Source organism: Trichomycterus rosablanca, chromosome 1 (genome assembly GCF_030014385.1).
Source record: "Trichomycterus rosablanca isolate fTriRos1 chromosome 1, fTriRos1.hap1, whole genome shotgun sequence".
In the NCBI taxonomy this organism is placed as follows: Eukaryota; Metazoa; Chordata; class Actinopteri; order Siluriformes; family Trichomycteridae; genus Trichomycterus; species Trichomycterus rosablanca.
This window is the reverse complement of record NC_085988.1, coordinates 63,260,374-63,284,983: the sequence shown is the minus strand read 5'-3', so window position 1 is coordinate 63,284,983 and position 24,610 is coordinate 63,260,374. Positions and strand designations below refer to the sequence as shown.

General features: G+C 37.4%; 1 protein-coding gene across 1 annotated transcript in view; it reads left to right on the top strand.

The window, feature by feature from the left end:
* Positions 1-24,610, top strand: part of flncb (filamin C, gamma b (actin binding protein 280)) — a 139,609-nt gene that overhangs the window by 50,830 nt on the left and 64,169 nt on the right. Inside the window, exons 2-8 of the mRNA XM_062994728.1 lie at positions 3,084-3,332; positions 13,970-14,067; positions 20,266-20,416; positions 20,536-20,654; positions 21,510-21,587; positions 22,836-22,998; positions 23,179-23,379. Coding sequence (XP_062850798.1) covers positions 3,084-3,332; positions 13,970-14,067; positions 20,266-20,416; positions 20,536-20,654; positions 21,510-21,587; positions 22,836-22,998; positions 23,179-23,379 — 1,059 coding nt within the window. The remainder of the gene's footprint in view (positions 1-3,083; positions 3,333-13,969; positions 14,068-20,265; positions 20,417-20,535; positions 20,655-21,509; positions 21,588-22,835; positions 22,999-23,178; positions 23,380-24,610) is intronic.

The window sequence follows — 24,610 nt, the reverse complement described above, 5'->3', positions numbered from 1 at the left end:
GCTACCCACTTGACCACCGTACCGCCCAAATTACAGAAATTAAAAGGCCCTAAATATAACTAGGAGGCAGTCAACTTGCCCCAGTGTTGTTGTGCTGTTTTTGAATAGAGATCCCTGGACAGGTTCTTCAGCTGGGTCTTGTCTTAAAGCCTGTAATAATCTGGTAATCACAAATACAAAAGGATGAATTAGCAATTAACAGCAAATTATTACATTTTTATTTGTGGTTCTGTGGTAGCCCCTTTACTTTTGATGGATGAAGTAGAGGGTGGTTGACAGATTTTGCATGGCTACAGTTCCAAGTGCTTTGTGCTTTAATGTAGTACTTATTCGCCCTTTCATTTGATTGCCTTGGTAATTGCAAGTTTGTAATTGTGAAACGTAATTTTGAGAGACCAACAACCATATCACCCTTGTGGAAAGTAATTTACTTAATAACCACCTTTAGCGGCAGTGACTACTACATTTTTCCATAATGTTGTACTAGTTTTCATGTCACCACAGGGCAATCTCACTCTTCTTTGCAGAACTGCTTCAAATCATACACAGTGATAGGCTTTCTGGTTATTTGCTTTTTGCCAGACATAATGAGTCCCAAATGTCTACATTTGATGTCCAAAGTGTTTACAGTTGGTCTGCCCTTGGAACTTTTGGGGATTATCTTGGGACTTGGCCCTTCTAAATAAGCACTAATGTTTTTTTCTTGATTAGAAGTGGCTTTACTCCCTCTACTCATTAATCCACTCATTTTGTCCCTTTAGTATTATTTATTTATTAGAATTTTAAAGTCATGTTTTACACACTTTGGTTACATTCATGACAGAAACGGTAGTTACTCGTTACACAAGATTCATCAGTTCACAAGTTTAAACATAAAGTTGGTAAGGCCCTCAGGTGGCGCAGTGGTAAAACACACCCCTCGCCACGCCACAGGGGACCTCACAACTGATGCATTTATGATCCCTACTGGCTGATTGATGGTGCCTGCACCTAGCCTCGTGCGGGTGAAAAGATGCAATTGGCTACTGCACACATGTCGGAGCGGGCATGTGTTAGTCACGGTTCTCCTCAATCAGGGTGGAGATCAACATCAGTAGAGAAAAGTGTAATGCAATAGGGTAATTGGATATGACTTGATTGGGAGGGAAATTGGGGAAAAAAATGCAAAAAATAAATTAAGCATAAATTTGGTAAAGGTTATAAAGTGTTGGAAGACGAAATGTGCTCTTTCAAACTGTCTTTGTGTAGAATTATGTTTGTTTAATAATGTGAATTAATTTGTTCATATGCAATGAAAGAGGAAAATGACTTTTTCATACCACTGTGTTTTTAGCTGTCTTATTACCAAGTATGTAAAATATGCATTTATGAAATACCACTGGCAATGATGACTAGGACTTTTCATTGCACAAGAGAGTGAGCGGGGCAAGAAATAAACAAGCAAGCAAGAGCAGTAATTTTAGATTGGAGTGATCTGAGCAAACTGAATTTGCTCTTGGAGAGCATTCTTAATTGTTCAGTTCCAGTGGGGTTCACTGAGGTCTGGATTTGATTTCTCAGTGTGTGTTTGTGATTGTGTGAGTGTGTTTTATTTAAACAGACCACATTTTATGGAGCCAGGGTTAAATGACATCAGCACTTGAGCTATTCTTTTAGGCTCACTAGTGTCTATTTTGATTCACGTTTCTCTCTGGAATTTACAGTTTTACACTGATGGTGGAACCAGTGCTCTGGACAGTCTGGCCTGCTGGCGGCCAGCCATCACTTAGTTTAATTTCCACATTCAATTTGTATTTGATAGCATGGAAGAAAGTGTAGCCATAGAGTGCAAGCAAAAGGCCAGTCATGTAAAGGTCCAGCTGTAAAACTAGGAATTACCAAACATACAAACTAGGGCTGGGCGGTATGACCAAAAAATCACAGTATTTTTTAAGATTCTGACGTTTTCTTGGTATTTTTTGTATGACTGGGACTTTTTATATGTCTGTGGCTTATTCTACTGTCATAGGTACATAGAATATAAAACATTTTAATTTCACCATGTCTATAATGAAGGTTTTGAGTACTATAAGCTTTGCTTGGCCCCACAAAATGACACAATATATGATGGAATCAGTACGCGTGTAACAGTTGCAATAAATACAATTTTTATTGTTTAGTTAATATTTAAGTATTGTACAATTACCCATAGCTTTCCCTTTAACAAATAAAACGACGTTTGCAAAACGGGGTTGGCTTTGATCTCCTCGGTATGAGAAATCATAGACAGTATACCAAATGTACTGTCATACCGCCCAGCACTAATATAAACCCCATTTCCAGAAATGTGGGTACATTTTGTAAAATGTAAAAAGAAAGAATCTGTTATTTGTTAATTTTAAGTTTTTAACAACAAAAAGGGTTTAAGGGGTTAGATTTCTCATTTTTTCACTGACAACACCATGGCGGATGTCGGCTTCTGTACCTTTTTGTTATATAATTAACCTAAAGTCCATTTTTCAAGCTGAAATGTGGACTTATCTGACCATGCACATGTTTCCACGCATTTATGTTAAGTTTGCATTGGGCTGCCATGTTAATTATTTTACCATAAAACCCTGGGTTATTTCTTATTTGTCTGGATGTTGGTGTAACAGAAATGCAAGGCATTCTTCAATATTTATTGTTCTTTGTATACTTTTATGCATATGGCCACAGGTCCAGAAGTGAAGTAATCACTGTTACACACTGTTATACTGACAGTAAGGAAAGATAGTATAAATAATAGATTCATATCTGATTAGAACAGTGCAGTTTGTTAGGCTGTTGTTTAAATTACCATAATTTTTTTTACCACTTCTCTGAGGAATAAAGCCTAGCTGTTTTTGGGTATTAGTGTGTACATGAACCACCCAGATGAGGCATGTCAGGCCTGCTCTACTGTGTTAAATTCACATTCTTAGAATAGCACAGCGCACACTCCCAAGACAACACTTATTTCAGAGTGTGATCATCTACTAGGAATAATTCCATGTTTTTGCATTATTTTTTAAAGCTGAGGAATTACCTGCATTAAACAGTTCTCTGTACCTCTCTGTGTGCAGACAGTAAAGCCATTGTGGACGGCAACCTAAAGCTGATCCTGGGACTGATATGGACGCTCATTTTACACTACTCCATCTCCATGCCCATGTGGGAGGACGAGGACGACGAAGATGCCAAGAAGCTCACACCCAAGCAGCGCCTTCTGGGCTGGATCCAAAACAAAGTTCCTCAGCTGCCAATCAACAACTTCCACCGTGACTGGAGGGACGGCAAGGCGCTGGGTGCCCTGGTGGACAACTGTGCTCCTGGTGAGTCTACTAAAAACAATCCCAAATTAACCCAAAGTAACCTGGCTTTAATCACAACATAATACATGTTTATGAAAGTACTCTGAGTCAGCACATGTATTTGTGACACAAAAGCAAAAATATCATTTAAAAATCAATTGTTCTATAGTCAAAGTAGGTTTCAAGTGAGTTAAATAAGCTTAAGCTAGAAGTGTCATGTCGGGTTCACCTACTTAAACCTAATACCACCAAGCCCCATCATTTGACCACTGTTAACATGTTTCGACTAAAAGAACTCTGGTTCTACAACTGGTTCCGTTCAGGCTTTTTATAACATTGTTTCTTTTCAAGGAACCAAATAAGTATGGTGTGTCACCTAAAAGCACCAAGCCCCATCATTTGACCACTGTTAACATGTTTTGACTGAAAGAACTCTGGTTCTAGAACTTTTGCTTTACTGATTTAGTAAAATAAGCTAAAAATACATTGTAATATTATTATTTTTGAAAACCTTTCATGTTTTATCCTTGCGTGAAAAGGCAAAAACTGTAAGGCCATTGATCTCTAACTTCCACCCATAGTTAATTGTTATATTAATAAATCTTAATCACTGTACATGTTAACCGTACATGCTAACTGTATCACTAGAAATAAATGCAAATATGTTTAAAATATAGAAAACTAAAAAACTTTAAAGTGTTGCATTTAAGGAATACATTTCTCAGCCCAGCAATAAGTAAAAACCTTTAGTTTGGTTCACTCCACACATCTGCCACACATCTGGTTTCCTCAAAGAAGACAAGCATTTTATTCTCTGCCCGTGCAACATGTCTCGTGTTTTGTTTAGGCTCTTAGTGTCTCTAATTCCACTTAAACTCAAACTTTAATCAAGGGGGTATACTGTGGTACCTTCCTTGCAGATTGCATGTATTTTTATTTGCAAGGCTTTAGAATTTTGTACATTATCAACTAGTATACTATTACTGAGTTAGCGCAAGTATTTCAGGACAGCACCTATATTGTTACACCCTGGACAGTGTCCCAATTCATGTTTTTGAGGTGTGAAATGGAACCAGCATATCTGAGAAAAACCCTGAAGTTCACACAGACAGTAACTGTCAGCACTATTTAAACCTGTAATCTATTTGCAGTACACTACCTGCTACACATTCAGGTCACTACTGTCTAATTTAACTGTTAACCGGGTCACTTATGGGTCAGTGTAGTTCTATAACAGTACAGAGTGTGAAGGCCAATATGACTGCTCCAAAACTATTAAATGGCTGCTCATGCAACATAATGTAGCTGAACATTTTTGGATGTTGGCACTTTCAGTTGCATTTGATTGTCTAATATCTTCTAGGTAGACAGAAGAGTATGTAAATGATTGTGTTATTACAAAAGCCAGGATGTTAAACCACTCATCCTAATTACATTTTAACACAATTTCTAACAGTTTACTACAACAGATGTGCAAACTCTTGCACACTAAAAGTGTTATGCCAACATAATGACTGTTGGAACAGATAAAATGGGCACTTTTAGTCTAATTGGTGTATTTTATAAGAGCTTTTCTGATTATGTAGATGGAATAAAAGCCTGTTAAGTTATGCCCATCTCCTTTTATGTCATCTAATGATTGCCACATGATGATTGCTTGTACTACTTTTTTTTTTTGCAATAGACTCCAAACATCATATCTTTATACACAGTCTTTTGATACACACAATTTTCTGAATGGCTGCAATCCAGATATTCAGCTTTGTGGGAAAATACTGCTTTGTATAAACAGCTTTGAATGAGACGGTATTAAAGGTACACAAATTTAAATATGTGGATGTTGTAGTATTTAGCAAGTATGGCATGGCAAGAATATCTGTCTCTGTTAATGAATTAGAATTTGCAAATGTGTGACCTTTTTGACAATGGTTTTTTCAGGGCAATTCCGTTTTTTCTCATTCAAGTAACAACCTTAAACCTTATTAGTGTTGGCCATCTGACCAAATTAGGCATCCAGAGCAAAGAGTTTTGATCAGGGAGGTATAAAAGGCTCAACAAATGCTCACTCCAAAAACCCTGTGCAGAGATGGGAGAACCTGTTGGACAGAGAACCTTTTCTGAATGACTTCATAAATCAAGCCTTGATGGTAGTGTGGCAAGATGGAAGCCACTTTTTGAGTAAGATGTATATGACAGGCCATCTGGAGTCTGCTAAATGTAACAGACAACATGAGGGAAAATATCTCTGGTCTCTCATCTCTGATTAGGTGTAGACTGATGGGTAAAAATTGCACATGTATTTAAAATCTAATTCACAACATGGTAATGAAAGAAGGAAAAGAAAAGAGAAGAAAGAAAGAAAGAAAGAAAGAAAGAAAGAAAGAAAGAAAGAAAGAAAGAAAGAAAGAAAGAAAGAAAGAAATGCACTAAGACAACAGTTTTTTTCTGTTTTATCTGCTTTGTGCAAAACAAATATACAAACACCATTCCTGAATGTACCCAATATGCAGGATGCTTAACCAAGGCCAAGCAATACTGAAGCTAAAAAACACAAACAAAAATAAAAGTACAAAATAAAAAGAATTGGCCAAAATTATATAAATAAATGAAAAAAACAATCACAAAATAAAATCTGCAGCTCAAATCAGAACTTTCACCCATTCTTGCTTGATACAAAAATTCAGCCGCTCAACAAACTGGGGTCACCATTGTTTGTTTTTTTCTCTTCATGATGCAGCATACATTTTCAATCAGAGACAGATCTATACTGCAGGCAGGCCAGTCAGGCACACACTCTGTTTCTACAAAGCCATACTGTTGTAGTGCATAAATGAGGACTAGAATTGAACTTTTTTCTATTTTACTTAAGCATTCTCCCAATTTAGCGTAGTCAATTTGTCTTCCGCTGCTGGGGGATCCCTGATTGTAGTCTAGGTGGGTATATTGCTGCTCATGCCTCCTCTGACCTGTGCACAGCCCTTAGTGGAACCCTTTTTCACCCATGCACTCTGCACAAGTGCCTCTCTATCTGCTAATCAGGGTCCTTACAGTGTTTGAAGACCCCACCCACATAGTCCGGTCATCCCGCCCTAGCAGAAATGTGTCTGCTGCAACTGTAACTTTTTTATGAGTAACATTTTACTCTTATTTTTTTAAATGTGTTGGAGGCATTAAATTCAAATAATGTTTATGCTTACAAAATACAATGTGGTCAGTCAAAACATTAAAAGTCATGTCCTTGTGCTACTGTCAGTTAAATAAATGTTTATGAGAATGACATTTTACAAAATGTCACAACCATTTCACAATTTCTAAAATGAGGGTTTGTAGCTCAATAACACAGAAAAAGAGAACAGTAAAAATTGCTTTGTTTAAAAACGTATTAGTTTGTTACAATATAATGCTTATTAGCATTGTAAATTTTGTCTTCATTTGCTACTAAACTTCTATTGACAATTGTTTGTTTATTAACATGAGGAGAACATGCAAACTCCACACAGAAAGGACCCGAAACGCCCCACCTGGGGATCGAACCTAGGACCTTCATGCTGTGAGGCAACAGTGCTACCTACCCACTTAGCCACCGTGCTGCTCTAGTGACGTTTGTAAAAAATACATTTAAAATAATAATTTGGAATAATATAAGATTTATCCATTATATTCAAAAATCCAAGTTGAAATAATGGGTCTCCTAGGATTTCAGAGGAAAGTAGTGCAGGGTCTTATATGAAAAATACATTAGCAGTAAAATGTCATGTCATATGTAACAGAAATCTAATGGCCAATAAAGCGGTGTTTTCTATTAAATGATCATGTGAAGGTTGCAAGTGTAAAAGATGCAAAGCAGCCTGCAACCCTTCTTTCCATCATGAATTTGTAAGAAAAGAGTGTACACTAGAAGAAAATAAGACACAGCTGTGCACTTAGATTAATGAATTTATGAAGACTCAATGAATTTAAAACCCAGTGTGTTGTGGTGTTTCCATTATTTGACCTGTAGTCAGTATATGGAGTCTTTTCCTAAAGTACATTTTAGTTGGCTATTGCAGTTTTTAGGGAATAACTTTCTCAGGATCTCACCACACAGCTGCCACACATCTGGTTTCCTCATAGAAGAAAAGTATCTTATACAGGTTCCCTGCCACAAGTCTAATATTTAGTTTGGGCTCTTGGTCTTGTTGATTGCCCTTAAACTTAAACTTTAATCAGGATAGCGTACTGAAGTGCTTTTATGGCAGACCTCTCGCAAGTTTATCTGCAAATCTTTACAGTGAATAAAGCTTATGTGTATCTGATTTTGTGGTTAGGTTACAGGAATGCTTTTTCCTGGCACACCTTTCAAACAATCTGTTGGCATTGAGGTGGCACGTGATGGTAGACTTGGTGCCAAAGAATGCAATTTTTTTTGTTTATGTATTTTCTCCCCTTTTTCTTCAAAATTTTTAGCGCGTCCAATTACCCAATTGCGTTATGCTTCCTCTCTACTGATGCCGATTCTTACCCTAATTGAGCAGAGCTGAGACTAACCCCCTCCGACATGTGTGCAGTAGCCGACTGCAGCTTTTCACCTGCACGAGGCGAGTTCATATGCGGATCAGCTTTTTGTAATGAGAGCCACACCCTGATCAATGCATTATTCCTTGACTCAATCAACACACTTGTCCCTTATTTAATTCATGTGTTCTTTCCCATGTGAAAGAATAAGTATTTGGGCTGTATGTTACCTCATAAATACACCTAATTGAAACAAGTCATGGATTACTGTTTAAATGTTTGTAGACAATCTCATCTTTAAACTTTAAAATATAAAAAATAAACATAACTAAGGGGTGCCAGTAATTGTAGCACATGTGATTTTGTTAAGAATAATTATTTTTTATTTAGGGATTTAAAAAAAATTGAATTAAAAGTTAGATTTTTCTCATTTCTTCAGTGTTAGATTAATCTTATTCAGTGAAAGACGAATTTCTTATAGCTAGGACCCTACTAAATTCACAGGAAAATGTGGTTAATTTTAATAACCCCGTTTTTTTTAAATCACAGATTTCACAGATTTTTAAACAAAAATGCCACATATTTACAGCAGGCATTAAATAACACTCAGAAATTGAATTATAGAATCAGTGGAAGCTACAATACACAGTCTGCATCCACATAATCAGTTGGGAGTTTAGACTTCGACTTTGACGTGTTGAACATTTTGTCTAACCGATTGTAATTGAGCATCTTTAGAGTTTGCTGAGTTTATAAAGAAATAAACTGTACACAAATGATTGCAGCACAGACTACAGAGAGATGATCACGTGTGTAGAGAAGCACTCTTTTCCTTTGATTATGGAATCCACAAAGGGACAAAATGCACTCAATACATAAACACATACATCAAACATTGTTAGCACACTACACCACAGTAAAGTCTCTTACACTAACGTAATTACTGTATGATTGCAAGGACAGCCTCATATTAAGCCCCATATTTCATAAGCTACGTGAATGAAAAATGTTAAATTGTTAAACACAAACCTTAAATTTGTGTTTTTACAGCGGCTCATTTCATGGTACGTGGTGCAATTGTCACGGCCGTGAATTAGGTAGAGTCTTACTTATAACCCTTTGCTCCTCTTTACTAGGGGGACTGTATGTAGTTTAAGGCTAGGTTTAAATGTCAGTACTTATGGGGTGATAGCATAATGTACAAGTCGTTACAGAAGCTTTTTCTTCCTTTACTTAGTAATTTTCTTGTCAGAGTAATGTGTCTTGCACTTGTGTTGTGTAATAAATTGTGTCCTGCCTCATTTTGAAATGCAAGTGTTTAACAAACCTTGCATAGCCACAAGTGTTAGTGAATTTGTTTAAAATGTTTCTAGCCCAATAATCATGCCTGAATTATTTACAAACAAATACATTGAAAGACAAAATTAATAAAAAAAAAAAAAAATGTTTTCACTATCCATTTAGCTATAGCAGTGTGTAATATAGGGAGGCACAGTGGCTTAGTGGGTAGTACTGTCACCCCACAGCAAGAAGATCTTGGGTTCGATCCTCAGGTGAAGCGGTTCGGTTCCTTTCTGTGTGGAGTTTGCATGTTCTCCCCATGTCTGTGTGAGTTTCCTCTGCAAACTCCGGTTTCCTCCCACAGTCTAAAAACATGCAAGTGAGGTGGATTGGAGATACAAAAAATTGTCCATGACTGTGTTTGACAATAAACTTGTGAACTGATGAATCTTGTGTAACGAGTAACTACTGTTTCTGTCATGAATGTAACCAAAGTGTGTAAAACATGACATTAAAATCCTAATAAATAAATAACAGTGTAATATCATGCAGTAAATTTCGGGCAGATTTAAATTCTCATGTTGAAGAGCTCAAAACCTATTAACACAATTTTATTTATGTAGTTATTGGATGGATAGATAATTCTTGAAATTACCTTTTAAGCAGGATTACAGGTAAATCAATAAAAAGGTGCAATTCAGAAAAAGGCTGCTCCTTAAGTGCAACCTTAAATTAATGCAGGATTAATGCTAAACTTTTATTATGGCCCAAAGTTGATGACATGACAGGAAAATTGTACCTGCCATATGTATGTAAGCCACTTTTATTTTGCTTAGTTTTACAATGTGTTTCTGAGAATGTAAATATGATGGTCAGTTCAGCTTAGTGGTGCAGCTGGCAACATGGGTCAATCAGTCTTTGCCTGTGAAGGAAATTCCTCTTTTGTATGTGTGGGTTTTCTCCAGGAAACCACAAAGGATTGTTTACACTAAATCGTTCTTCAGTGTGAATGATTGAGTGAGTGGCAAGTGAGTGAGTGTGTGAGAAGGTGATTGCGTTAGTGTCTTGTACTGTCTTGCATTTGGTTGGTACCCTGTCCTGCGAGTATTTCTGCCTTGCAGCCAGTGCCTAGGTGACTTCTAGGGACCCACCATGACCCCTACCAAGATAAAGTTGATAAGAAATGGATATAGAATTATTATGATTGGGAATATGATGCTCATATATGAGATTCAGACCCAAAATGTTTATTAAGTGTCCAGGATATAGCAGTTTAGGACAAAATTCAGGTATAGACATACTGTGCTTCAGGACTAATTATGAGTCTATTTACTGCATGGTGAGGTGTTTTGTTGGATACAGGTGTTTGTAAGTAAGTCAGTGTGTGTTTATGTGTGCCTGACAAGCTTCTGCATAAAACTCTAGCTGCACAGAAAGTGTTGGAAATATATATATATATATATATATATATATATAGATAGATAGATAGATAGATAGATAGATAGATAGATAGATAGATAGATAGATAGATAGATAGATAGATAGATAGATAGATAGATAGATAGATAGATAGATAGATAGATAGATAGATAGATGAATAAATAGATAATTAGATAGATTAGATAGATAGATGAATATATATATATATATATACTGTATATATATACAGTGTATCACAAAAGTGAGTACACCCCTCACATTTCTGCAAATATTTTATTATATCTTTTCATGGGACAACACTATAGAAATAAAACTTGGATATAACTTAGAGTAGTCAGTGTACAACTTGTATAGCAGTGTAGATTTACTGTCTTCTGAAAATAACTCAACACACAGCCATTAATGTCTAAATGGCTGGCAACATAAGTGAGTACACCCCACAGTGAACATGTCCAAATTGTGCCCAAAGTGTCAATATTTTGTGTGACCACCATTATTATCCAGCACTGCCTTAACCCTCCTGGGCATGGAATTCACCAGAGCTGCACAGGTTGCTACTGGAATCCTCTTCCACTCCTCCATGATGACATCACGGAGCTGGTGGATGTTAGACACCTTGAACTCCTCCACCTTCCACTTGAGGATGCGCCACAGGTGCTCAATTGGGTTTAGTCCATCACCTTTACCTTCAGTTTTCGAAGGGAGGGGATTATGCTCTGTTTCAGAATGTCACAGTACATGTTGGAATTCATGTTTCCCTCAATGAACTGCAGCTCCCCAGTACCAGCAGCACTCATGCAGCCCAAGACCATGATGCTACCACCACCATGCTTGACTGTAGGCAAGATACAGTTGTCTTGGTACTTCTCACCAGGGCGCCGCCACACATGCTGGACACCATCTGAGCCAAACAAGTTTATCTTGGTCTCGTCAGACCACAGGGCATTCCAGTAATCCATGTTCTTGGACTGCTTGTCTTCAGCAAAGTGTTTGCGGGCTTTCTTGTGCGTCAGCTTCCTTCTGGGATGACGACCATGCAGACCGAGTTGATGCAGTGAGCGGCGTATGGTCTGAGCACTGACAGGCTGACCTCCCACGTCTTCAACCTCTGCAGCAATGCTGGCAGCACTCATGTGTCTATTTTTTAAAGCCAACCTCTGGATATGACGCCGAACACGTGGACTCAACTTCTTTGGTCGACCCTGGCAAAGCCTGTTCCGAGTGGAACCTGTCCTCTATCTATCTATCTATCTATCTATCTATCTATCTATCTATCTATCTATCTATCTATCTATCTATCTATCTATCTATCTATCTATCTATCTATCTATCTAGATAGATAGATAGATAGATAGATAGATAGATAGATAGATAGATAGACACTTTATTTATTCAGAGATAAATTATTGTCTGGGCCTATTAACAAATTTGATAAAAGTTTAAAAACAGAGAAGACAAACCATGTATTATATTTTTGTATTATATTACAGTGGTACCTTGAAACTCAACGTCAGTTGGTTCTGGGACTGGCGTTTAGTTTAAAAGGCGTTGAGTTTCAAGGTATTTTTTCTAATAAGGATGTATGGGAAACCATAATGTGTAATGTAATGTGTTTCATGGTCCAGTGGAACTGCATATATTTTAGGCTAATGTAAAATAATGGGGTTGTTTTTGACACTTACACACTGAAAATACCACAAATATAAAATAAAAACCACTGAAATTCAATTGAAAACAGTTCAAATATCAATATAAAAATACAATAAAACCTGCTCTTTACCTTTACCTCTTCAATGTTTTCTTATGCTTCTTAGTCGTGGAGATGCTTGATATTGGAATACCGTATTCCTTAGTGAGTTCAGCAAAGGCGCCTTGAGCCGGCTTGCGAGGAATTTCATTAGTGGAGAGAACTTATGAGCAGTAATAATTAAGAGAGGTTTAGTGTTACTATGTCATTCTTTTAATACATTATGTCACGTTAAGGTTTTTTAACGATAAGCGTTTCAGACTCTCGAAAAAAAAAGCAGATTTTTACAATTTCTCAGCACCTTGAGCTGTAACACAAGTTTAAAAGTGAAACAGTGAGGAAATTGAGTGAATTTGGTGAATTTCGCACTTTGATGACATTTTACCGCACCGCTCAAGCCAAATACTGAACAAAGCGACTGTTCATTGTTGATTTGAAATTAAATAAATAAATTACAAAAAAAATGAACACTTTGAGTTTAAGGGTACACGTTGACTTTAAGGGTACACATTTCTTGACGAAGGGCATTGAGTTTCAGAGATTGAGTTTATTGGACGTTGAGTTACAAGGTACCACTGTATGTGGTATATTTGAACTAAAATCATAAATTTTTGTTTACTAAACAAAATTATTATAAAAGGCTGTCAAACTTTTTTTGCAGTTCATGTTTCTAATGCTACACAGATGCTATATTATCAAAAGGCTGCAGACACCTAACACCTCACCATCACTTTTAAAATCTTTAAAGTTAATATAGCTTTGACCAAATCTTTTCTGCTGTAACAGTATCCATTTTTCTCAACAGTACTTCCACCAGATTGTTGAACATAGTTATGAATATATATTTTTTCCCCCAATCAAATATCCGTATCCAGTTTCCCGATTATATCTCATCTACTGCTACAGACCTTTATCCTGACAGAGGAGGGCCATACCTAACACATGCTTCCTCTTTTTCACATGCACAAGGCATGTTCACACAGGGATCATTATCACATACGAAGAGTGACGCATTGATCTCTGTTATCGTTTTTCTCCGGCACCATCGACTATCCAGCAGAGGCCATAATTACAGCAGCAGTGAGAAATCCCTTAGGCTTTTCCAACCTTAAACATCACACCCAAACCCAATCACACCTAGCCGGTTGATAGCAGGGCTGAGATTTGAACTCAAGAACACTGGTGGTGAGATCTAGTACAAGATCTACTGGTTCTACCGCTGTAGTAGTAAGATCTGTCAATAATGTTTGATGATAAGGCTTGCTGAAAGACAGCTTGAGATCAAACCTCCAACTTTTTTTTAAAGCATTCCAGAAAAATTAACTTATCAAAACAGTTATAAGGCATAAAGGAAATAGTGTTTTTGAATTAAACGTGAATTAAAAAAAAACTATATCTGCTCATTTGTAAACGTTTGCTGAAAATGCAAATGACTAAAATTAGAAGATAATTCATAATGTCAGTGTCAGTTCATCCTGTGTTATAATTACAAAATGTTGTAAAGGTGCAAATTGGAAGCGCCCAGTCTATTTTAATTGGGGGCATATTTAGCTCCACACTCACCATACAACATTGTGTTACTTTGTTTGTTTTGATGGTTGCAACAGCAGAGGCCTGTTGTCGACCTGAAAAGAATAGTCAGCATCCAGTGATTAACTCGTATCTTGTCTTGTTCTTTTTCCTTCCTCTTGGTCAGGTCTGTGTCCCGACTGGGAGATGTGGGATCCCAGTCAGCCCGTGGAGAATGCCAGAGAGGCCATGCAGCAGGCTGATGACTGGCTCGGAGTGCCTCAGGTAGGCAGTCTTCACCTTGTCTTATAAAGATGTCAGATAAAGGAGGATTAGCTTGTACTTTACATTATGGATTACAGTGCTGTGTAATATAGGGAGATGGAAAGTGATCTAGGCAATGAAAATGAAGTTTTTAGTGTGTACATCGTTGTGTGTACATCCATGTGTGTGTTAGTTAGCCAGACATCCCAAGTTGCAAAAACTCATTTCAGGGAGGTAACCCCGGACCCGGACTTCGACCCCGACCCCCCAAACCCCTTACTTAGTGCACCAGATAGTGTACTAGATAATAGACTTATGTTTCTTACATAATGCTTTAGGTAGCGTATTAGTTAACGGATTTAGGTTCCCTACATAGTGCACTAAAGTGTATATCAGATAACGGATTTATGTTCCTTACATAGTGCACTAGATAGTGAATTGGACAATTGGTTTATGTTCCCTAAACATTGCACTAGATTGTATATCAGATCACGGATTTATGTTCCCTACATAGTGCACTAGATAGTGTAGTAGATAACGCATTCATGTTCACTACATAGTGCACTAGAAAGTATAACTAGATGATGATTTGTGTTCCTTACATAGTGCACTAGATAGTGTATTACATAATTAATTATGTTCCCTACATAGTGCACTAAATTGTATATCAGATAACGGATTTATGTTCCCTACTTAGTGCACTAGACAGTATATTAGACAATTGATTTATGTTCCCTACACAGTGCGCTAGATTGTATATCAGATAACGTATTTATGTTCCCTACTTAGTGCACTAGACAGTATATTAGACAATTGATTTATGTTCCCTACACAGTGCGCTAGATTGTATATCAGATAACGGATTTAATACGCAATCAGGGAAAAAAGTCTGTGTTACCTGCGTGTGTGTGTGTGTGTGTGTTTGTGTCGCTCTTGGCCGCTCGTTCTAGATTCCGGGAGATTTTATCTGACTTGCGGGCATCAGGGAGCCGCTATGTATATGCGGGAGACTCCCGGAAGTTCCGGGAGACTTGGGATGTCTGGTTAGCAGATTGAGACCACAACATGGGCTAACTTACCTTAATTAAGCTAAGCAGAATTATTAACAGAATCTGCAAAGAATTGTTGCCCCTTTTGTGTAAAATTTTAGAAGAATGCAACTGAACTTGTATTATTTTTAAACATTAAATATCTGGTCTTGTACTGTTCTTTACTTAAATACAGGTCAAGTAGGATTTGTGAGTAAAGATGAATAAATTGATTAATTAATTAACTGTTCAGACTTTCAGATTTCTTGTTCAGTAGAATCTTTGTACAGCTATGAGCAGAGGTGGAAAGTAACGAATTACATTTACTCACGTTACTGTAATTGAGTAGTTTTTTTTGTGTACTTTTTAAAGTAGATTTTACAACCAGTAATTTTACTTTTACTTAAGTATATTTTGTATTAAGAATTGTAATTCACTATATTTTAAATCAAATCCGTTACTGAGTAAAAAAAAACGCTAAAAAAAAATCGCGTCTGGGAAACTGCTGCAGTGAATTCTGCGATGGACAATAAACTGGTGCTAAAATAATTAAATTTTAGCTGTAATTTAGGTATAGAGTAGGGAAGGGTGATTTTAAAAGTTTAACATGTTTGGAGTTTGATGTTTCGTTATTTGACAACATAGTCTAATGTCAAAGAATGGCAAAGTTTTGTCCTACATCTTGACGGTTTTCTTTGGGTCATTTAGTAAAGGTCACAACACCTGTAACCTGGACTTGTTTTGAGTTATGAGATTTGCAGTATGACTGTTGTTTGGTATTTGTTAGTGATGAAAAGAAGGCTGGTCTATAGAATCCACAATTAATGCCAACTTTAGTGGTTATACAGGTTGAAAAAGTTTTATGGGATGGTCTGTACTAGAATGACACATTACACATCCCTAAATGTTTTAAATGTTGTATCAACATGTTTTTTTCTATTATATTTTAATTCAAAACAACTATTGTGAGATTTATATCCACTTGTCCTGTTTGCATTACACAGAAGAGACACCCTCTCCTGTTAAAAAAGTAACTAAGTAACGTTTACTCTGAGTACATTTTAAATGAGTTACTTTTTACTTCAGTAGATTTTTAGACTAGTAATTTTACTCGTACTTAAGTAAAAGTACTTTAAAAGTAATAGTACTTTTACTTGAGTACAATATTTTAGTACTCTTTCCACCTCTGGCTATGAGTATTTCTACTGCTGTTTTTCCTGTTGGCTGGTGGCTTGTCTTTTCCTAAGCGGAAATTAGCCAGACCTGCCATGGAAAACATAACCGCTAATTTAAAAAGAAAACATACATATGACCTCATGTTTCCTTGTTAACGATTACAAGACTGTGTTTGTGTCGGACTGTATATGTGCGTGAGTATCATGACATATCCTTAAGCTTGCAGGTTTTTCCCCTCTTAATAAAAGTTTTTGATTAGGTAATTTGTTTAGTCACTAACCTCATTAGATGGAATGACCTTCTGTCCGTGAGAAATGCTCTGAATTTTGAAAATTCACCAGATCAGTCTTTGCTTGGGTTGATCTTTTATGGAAGTGTTTTAGTGTGTCCAGCAGCATGCAATTTTTGGTACCTCATATATCATGAAGGTTTGGACTGAATTTTGGACTATTCTTAGGTCCTCTGACTCTGACTTATTGGCTGTACCCAGGTTCAAGCGGGCTTCTATGGGTGGCCGTTCATTCACCTGTGCTGCCCCTCGCCTCTGGAATTCCCTTCCTCTGGCTCTCCGCTCTGCGTCTTCCCTCACTATTTTCAAATCTTTGCTTAAAACACTTCTCTTTACTGAGCATTTTTCATAGTTTTTGTATTGTATTGTAAAAGTATTGTATTGTATTGTATTGTAAAATGTTGTAAAGCGTCCTTGAGCATTGAGAAAGGCGCTATATAAGTTTAACTTATTATTATTATTATTATTATTATTATTCTGCTGTATGAAGTTTTGCTTCGAGAACAAACATATATACAGATAGTTAGAATATCCTATTAGTCTAATGGTAGGTAAGATAAAGGTAAATACTTTTTATTAGTTCTTTAAGAACTGGTTCTTCCTGTTTAAGTATGGAGTGTGTCTAGCCTATTCCAGAAATGCTGGGCACATAAGTTGTTTTCCCCTGCTAGGTCTGTTACTTTCCTACAATATGACTCTTTAGTGGGAGTTATCTTGATTTAGATCATCCGTCCTGTTTGAAATGAGTAAAGACCTTTTCATCGTTGTCAAGACTTGATTGGTTTAGCATCACCCAGTAATACTGGGTGCAAGGCAGGAATACACCCCCAGTATTGCCATACTTCTTCCTCCTTGACCGGAGGCAAGTTTAAATGGCACCATGCTTGAAGCTGCACCATTGTGCTGTCATGTTTAAAATTGAGTCTTTGCCATGCCACTGGCATAGTGGTCTGTAAAAGCTGAGTTTAGCAGCTGAGGAGTACCTGGATGGTAAAAGGAAGAACCCAAAGACTTTACATGTGCCGTAAGAAGCATATGCTAGACTGCGGGCCATCTATCCAGCACAGATGTTGTTCATGAGGTGGTGCAATGAGAATATGCAATGAGGCTTTGGAAGGCCGTTATTTGTCATATATACATATACAGTGCCTTGCAAAAGTATTCAGCCCCCTTGAACTTTTCAACCTTTTGCCACATTTCAGGCTTCAAACATAACGATATGAAATTGTAATTTTTTGTGAAGAATCAACAACAAGTGGGACACAATCGTGAAGTGGAACGAAATTTATTGGATATTTTAAACTTTTTTTAGAAATAAAAAACTGAAAAGTGGGGCGTGCAATATTATTCAGCCCCCTTGCGTTAATACTTTGTAGCGCCACCTTTTGCTGCGATTACAGCTGCAAGTCGCTTGGGGTATGTCTCTATCAGTTTTGCACATCGAGAGACAGAAATTTTTGCCCATTCTTCCTTGCAAAACAGCTCGAGCTCAGTGAGGTTGGATGGAGAGCGTTTGTGAACAGCAGTTTTCAGCTCTTTCCACAGATTCTCGATGGGATTCAGGTCTGGACTTTGACTTGGCCATTCTAACACCTGGATACGTTTATTTGTGAACCATTCCATTGTAGATTTTGCTTTATGTTTTGGATCATTGTCTTGTTGGAAGATAAATCTCCGTCCCAGTCTCAGGTCTTTTGCAGACTGCAACAGGTTTTCTTCCAGAATGGTCCTGTATTTGGCTCCATCCATCTTCCCATCAATTTTAACCATCTTCCCTGTCTCTGCTGAAGAAAAGCAGGCCCAAACCATGATGCTGCCACCACCATGTTTGACAGTGGGGATGGTGTGTTCAGGGTGATGAGCTGTGTTGCTTTTACGCCAAACATAACGTTTTGCATTGTGGCCAAAAAGTTCGTTTTTGCTTTCATCTGACCAGAGCACCTTCTTCCACATGTTTGGTGTGTCTCCCAGGTGACTTTTTATAGATATCTTTGAGAAATGGCTTTCTTCTTGCCACTCTTCCATAAAGGCCAGATTTGTGCAGTGTACGACTGATTGTGTCCTATGGACAGAGTCTCCCACCTCAGCTGTAGATCTCTGCAGTTCATTCAGAGTGATCATGGGCCTCTTGGCTGCATCTCTGATCAGTCTTCTCCTTGTTTGAGCTGAAAGTTTAGAGGGACGGCCGGGTCTTGGTAGATTTGCAGTGGTCTGATACTCCTTCCATTTCAATATGATCGCTTGCACAGTGCTCCTTGAGATGTTTAAAGCTTGGGAAATCTTTTTGTATCCAAATCCGGCTTTAAACTTCTCCACAACAGTATCTCGGACCTGCCTGGTGTGTTCCTTGGTCTTCATGATGCTCTCTGCGCTTTAAACAGAACTCTGAGACTGTCACAGAGCAGGTGCATTTATACGGAGACTTGATTACACACAGGTGGATTCTATTTATCACCATCAGTCATTTAGGTCAACATTGGATCATTCAGAGATCCTCACTGAACTTCTGGAGTGAGTTTGCTGCACTGAAAGTAAAGGGGCTGAATAATATTGCACGCCCCACTTTTTAGTTTTTTATTTCTAAAAAAAGTTTAAAATATCCAATAAATTTCGTTCCACTTCACGATTGTGTCCCACTTGTTGTTGATTCTTCACAAAAAATTACAATTTCATATCGTTATGTTTGAAGCCTGAAATGTGGCAAAAGGTTGAAAAGTTCAAGGGGGCTGAATACTTTTGCAAGGCACTGTACATGAGTACAGTACAACAAAATTCTCTTTCCTCATATACTAGCTTGTTTGAAAGCTGGGGTCAGAGCGCAGTGTCAGCCATTGTGCGGTGCCTCTGGAGCAGACAGGGTTAGAAGCCTTGCTCAAGGGCCCAGTAGTGACTGCATAGCAGAGCCTGGATTTGAACTGACAATCTTCAATAGGCCAAAGCTTTACCAACTAAGCTACTACTGTCCTTATGGTACAGTGGCAATTGGACATTTTCAAATACAAACACATGCTATAATATTTTATTGTTATATTATGGACTTTATTTTAACATCTAGTGAATAGCATGTAGAAAACACATTTACTAAGTTACAGAACTAGTATTAGTATTAGTATTTTGTTTATTGATGGCATATCTTATTCTCTCTCTTAATATCTCTCCTTCTTTCTCACTCGAGTTCATTCCTCTTTCAGTGGCTGTGCTAAATTCCAGTGTAGCATTATTTACAGCAGGCCTGGTGTTAAATAAAGCAGCCACTTGAACTGCGTGGTGTCAAAGAAGGGAAAGAGTGGATAGCAGATGTGCAGTCATTCAGAAATAATGGCGAATAATATTGGAAAATAGAATAAAAATGGCAAGGATACATTATATTTTGAGGATGTTTGACCACTGACATAGCATATAATATGACTTGTAACTGTTTAACAGCAGCCATGGCACACACAGTCCTTTATTTAATTATTTTTTTCAAAAAAGTACTTTATAAGCACTTAGGTTACTTATCATCGCCAGAATTATGTAATTAGTGTGAATGAGTGAGTGAAAATGTAAAAAGAACTTTAAAAAGTGATCTTTTTATGGTGTTTTCACACCTTGCTATTGATCCTGGTATAGACTTATGTCCATTACAACCCTGAATATGACAAAGCGGTCATCAAATATAATAATCTCACCCACTGTAAGCCTTATTGACTGTAAGACTTATTGACTGTTTTTTGTCCTATGCAGGTTATTGCTCCTGAGGAGATTGTGGACCCGAATGTGGACGAGCACTCTGTGATGACCTACCTGTCTCAGTTCCCCAAATCCAAACTGAAGCCAGGTGCTCCACTGCGCTCCAAAACCTTGCATCCACAAAGAGCTAAGGCTTATGGACCCGGTAAGTAAAGTCTTTAATAATCAGTAAAAATTTCTGTGTTTACCATTAATCTACATTATCTTTGGTTTTACTTGTTTTTATACTCTGCTACTCCCTTACTCATGTGTCTGTCTCTGCAGGTATTGAACCCAGGGGTAACATGGTGTTAAAGCCGGCAGAGTTTGTGGTTGAGACTGTGGAAGCAGGTCTTGGAGAAGTGCTGGTGTACATTGAAGATCCTGAGGGTCACACAGAGGAGGTAAGTAATTACATCTAATTAGCACTTATAGCACTTTCTAGTAAAGGTCATAGCAGAATTATGTTTTAAATCAAGTAACTTGTAAGTAGTTATAGTTCATAAGCGAGGAATGCAGTAGCAGGTTTTTTTCTTAATGTGCTCAACATATTTTTTGTGTACAATATATATTCTTTATGTGCACAATATTTATTCAAGTTGCCATCCTAAATCAAATGAAAGGCAATTGACACCATTATGGATGTAATTGACTCCATTAAAGAAAGTCATTTGGCTTCCAAACAAGCTGTTTAGTTAAGCAAATTTAGCATTCATTAGCTCAATAAATTGGCACTTGTTTAACATAAATGTTTAAATTAACATTTAAATATAGTAAATATAGTAGGAAAGTTTTTCTGTCTGATTTGAAAATGGTTAACAAGATGAGCCATTTTTAATCTTAGACCATTATAGATAGGTTCAAATGTCAGTGGTGTTATTGGCCAGTCAGGCTTTTACACAGACATGATAGGCTATTACTGATGACTGAGGATGGCTGAACAGACTAGCCACTGGGAGGTGCACTTGTCAGTGCTGGTCCCAAGCGCAGATAAAAATAGGAATGGGGTTTTGTCAGGAAAGGCATCCAGCAAAAAAACTGTGCCAAATCTGGTATGCGGGCCACAATGATATGCTGTGGCGACCCCTAAATACGGAAGCAACTCATTATTATCAATAAAAATATATATTATATAATATGTTTTTATATTATATATTTGATATTGGATAATTATAGGTAGTAGAAAGAGTATCAATATAAATTTTTTAGTGAATGATACTCTTCTCACTGACTGTTTTCTATGTTTTGACTTCTTCCAGGCTAGAGTCATCCCAAACAATGACAAGCACAGGAGTTACTCTGTAGTCTATGTGCCCAAGGTGGAGGGCCTCCATAAGGTATTGTAAATTCTATTATATTGTAAATACTCTTAAGTGTTTTTTATACAATCCACAATGTACATAAGATATTGAGAATGTGGTCGCGATGTTGCATTGCTATGTTAGTTGAGAAGTCTGGCAAGAGTTTGAGTATGTTTTATATTAGCTAAAATAAATAAGTAATTTAAGTAATTTAAAATAATAATAATATATAGTATTAAACAACATTTTCCAAACTGCATAGTAATTGTCTAAGTTCATCTGTCTGTCACCAAAAAAATATCAGGACAATACATTTTTTTAAAAATCTACCTCTTTAATTTAGTTTTAATTTATTTTCATCAAGGAGGAATATTGTGTATAGGGTGCCAATTCTTCACAGGGTTTAAGCCATCCCACTCAGTTATGGCCGACTGATAGCACTGTTGAGATTCGAACCTTAATCTCAGTGATGGTAGGCTACAACAGTAGAATGCTGCGGTATCTGAGAACGTCAATGTTTAAAACTTAAAATACTGTGGCACAGCGGGATATTCCGCTAGCATACCAACGCTGAGCTTCTGAACTCCTCAGTTCGAACTCGGCGTTGCCACTGGTCGGCTGGGCGCCATCTAGTGGGAATAATTGGCAGTGCCTGCAGCAGACGCAGTTGTGCTAGGGTGGGAAGACCTGACTATGTGGGTGGGGTTTTCAAATGCTGTGTAAGGACCCTGATTGGCAGATAGAGAGGCGCCTGTGCAGGGTGAAAAAGGGTTCCACTAAGGGCTGCGTGCAGGTCAGAGGAGGCGTGAGCAGCAATATACCCTCCTTGACTGCAATCAGGGATCCCCCAGCAGTGGAAGATAAATTGACTATGCTAAATTGGGAGAAAATGCATAAATAAAATTGAAATAAAAAACTTAAAATACTGTAACATAAAAAATTCAGGTCTACATCACATCAAATGTAACAACAGTAGAGATTAAATTATTTGCATATGTCAGTTTTTTCCATTATTGATATTGTTGTATTTGATATATTATAATTAGCATTAGACAGTAATTTCTTAGATTTTACTTCCTTTATCTGGGCCTATTTTAGTGAACAATTTTTTTAATTTTGGTTAATTTTTTCATTGAAACTGGAATTTATGTTAAATTGGTCTTAGTATAAAAATAATACTAATTATGGGTTAAAGTACGTGTGTCTATATGTGTGAGTGTGTGTTTTAGCTGTGTCCTACTATAAGACAGATCTAATATGCTTTTTGTTTGTTTCTTTGCCCAGGTGAAGGTGCTGTTTGCTGGGCAGGACATAAATCAGAGCCCTTTCCTTGTGAATGTGTCCAAAGCTCTGGGAGATCCCAACAAGGTGCAGGCACGTGGCCCAGGCCTGGAACCAGTGGGCAACATGGCCAACAAGCCTACTTACTTTGACATCTACACTGCAGGTAGAGACACAAAACACTGTTATTCAATTTACCACCTAGTTATTTTTTCCTGCATTTTAAACCATTACAGTTCCTTAATGAATTAGTAATTATCATTTATTTGCAGTTCATTGTGTATCTTACATTTCATATTGTTTAACCATTATGCACGTGACATGATGGAATTTTTTGTCTTTGTAGGTGCAGGCGCCGGTGATGTAGGTGTGATCATCGTGGACTCGCAGGGCCGCAGGGACACAGTGGAGATCCTACTTGAGAACAGGGGTGACAGTGTTTTTCGCTGCACATTCTGCCCTATGCTGGAAGGACCTCATGTCATCTATGTCACTTTTGCTGGCCAACAAATACCCAGAAGTCCCTTTACTGTCCATATCTCAGAGGGTAAGATTAGCCTTTTGACCTAAAAGTTTTAGGAACAAACTTTAAGATCAGGAACAAACCCAGTTTGCACTGCACACAATCTGTGCCATGTAAATGGAAGCTAAAGGTAACAATAGCAAGACAATGCCAAATTTCACAGTATTCATCTATACAGGATGTCTAATTAGTGCTCTGTCAATTATATAGTTGTATCATGGATGTAAGCTTGCATGATTCGAAGGTGAGGAAGCAATCGGGTAATCATGAATATTATGTTTTGTGAGGCATAAAGTGTTAAGTTTAAACAGACTGCTCTGTAACCTTAAATACAGTCTCTGTACAGAAGCTAAAAGAAAGTAATGGGGTGTTAAAGGTGTGCAGGTTTACTTCTACCAAAACACGCAGTTGTTTTAATTTAACTATATATGCCAGGGACTACCAAGGTCATTAGCACTAATGCAACACATCTGAGCTCACCTCTATAAAATGTTGCTCTTAGACAAGACGGTGCTGAGTCTTGCCGTAATGCTCAACTAAAGGTGGGAAGCTAGGCAGCCGGTGTGGCGTTCGTCTTTTTCTTTCTGAAAGATTTCTAAAGCACTTTCTTGATTGTAAGGATTTGTGAGGCACAATTCCTATTCATATAGCCTTTACTGCAAGGCCAGAGGGAGAAGTATTGGTCTGTGATCATGTGGCGGCATATTGGTGGACCGAGTAGCTAACGGTAGTTCCACTCTTGCCGCATTTTAGTTATTTTTTTTATTAATGTTAACCGGTTAGTGTGACACTAGTCTGATCACTTTTACTAGTTGTTTGTTCCCCTTGTTTTGGTGACTCTCTGCTAGCTTACTTGTAGCTTATGCCATATTGAATCCTGCCCCAGATGATTGAATCATTGTAGTCACTTACACACGTTTTAGTGACTGTCCCTTTTGTGTTTCAGTAGGCTTCCTTTTTTGTATCTGTTTAGCCACTACATTTGGGTCTAGCATCAGCTTGGTGGTGGGTCATTGTGCCTTTGCTCACCTGTCAAAAAAAAAATACAAAATGACAATGTAGTAAAAGGCAAGGCATAAATAATTATGTGAAAGTGAATGTTAGAAAGTGATGTTGTTTTTCATGTGTTAATTCCAGCAGATACTTTAGAAAAACTAATACTGGTTACTTATTTACTATAACTATGATAAATTAAGTAATGTTTTACTGCAACTTCCCAATTGGGCGAAGCACTTACTGTTTTTTAATGCATTTT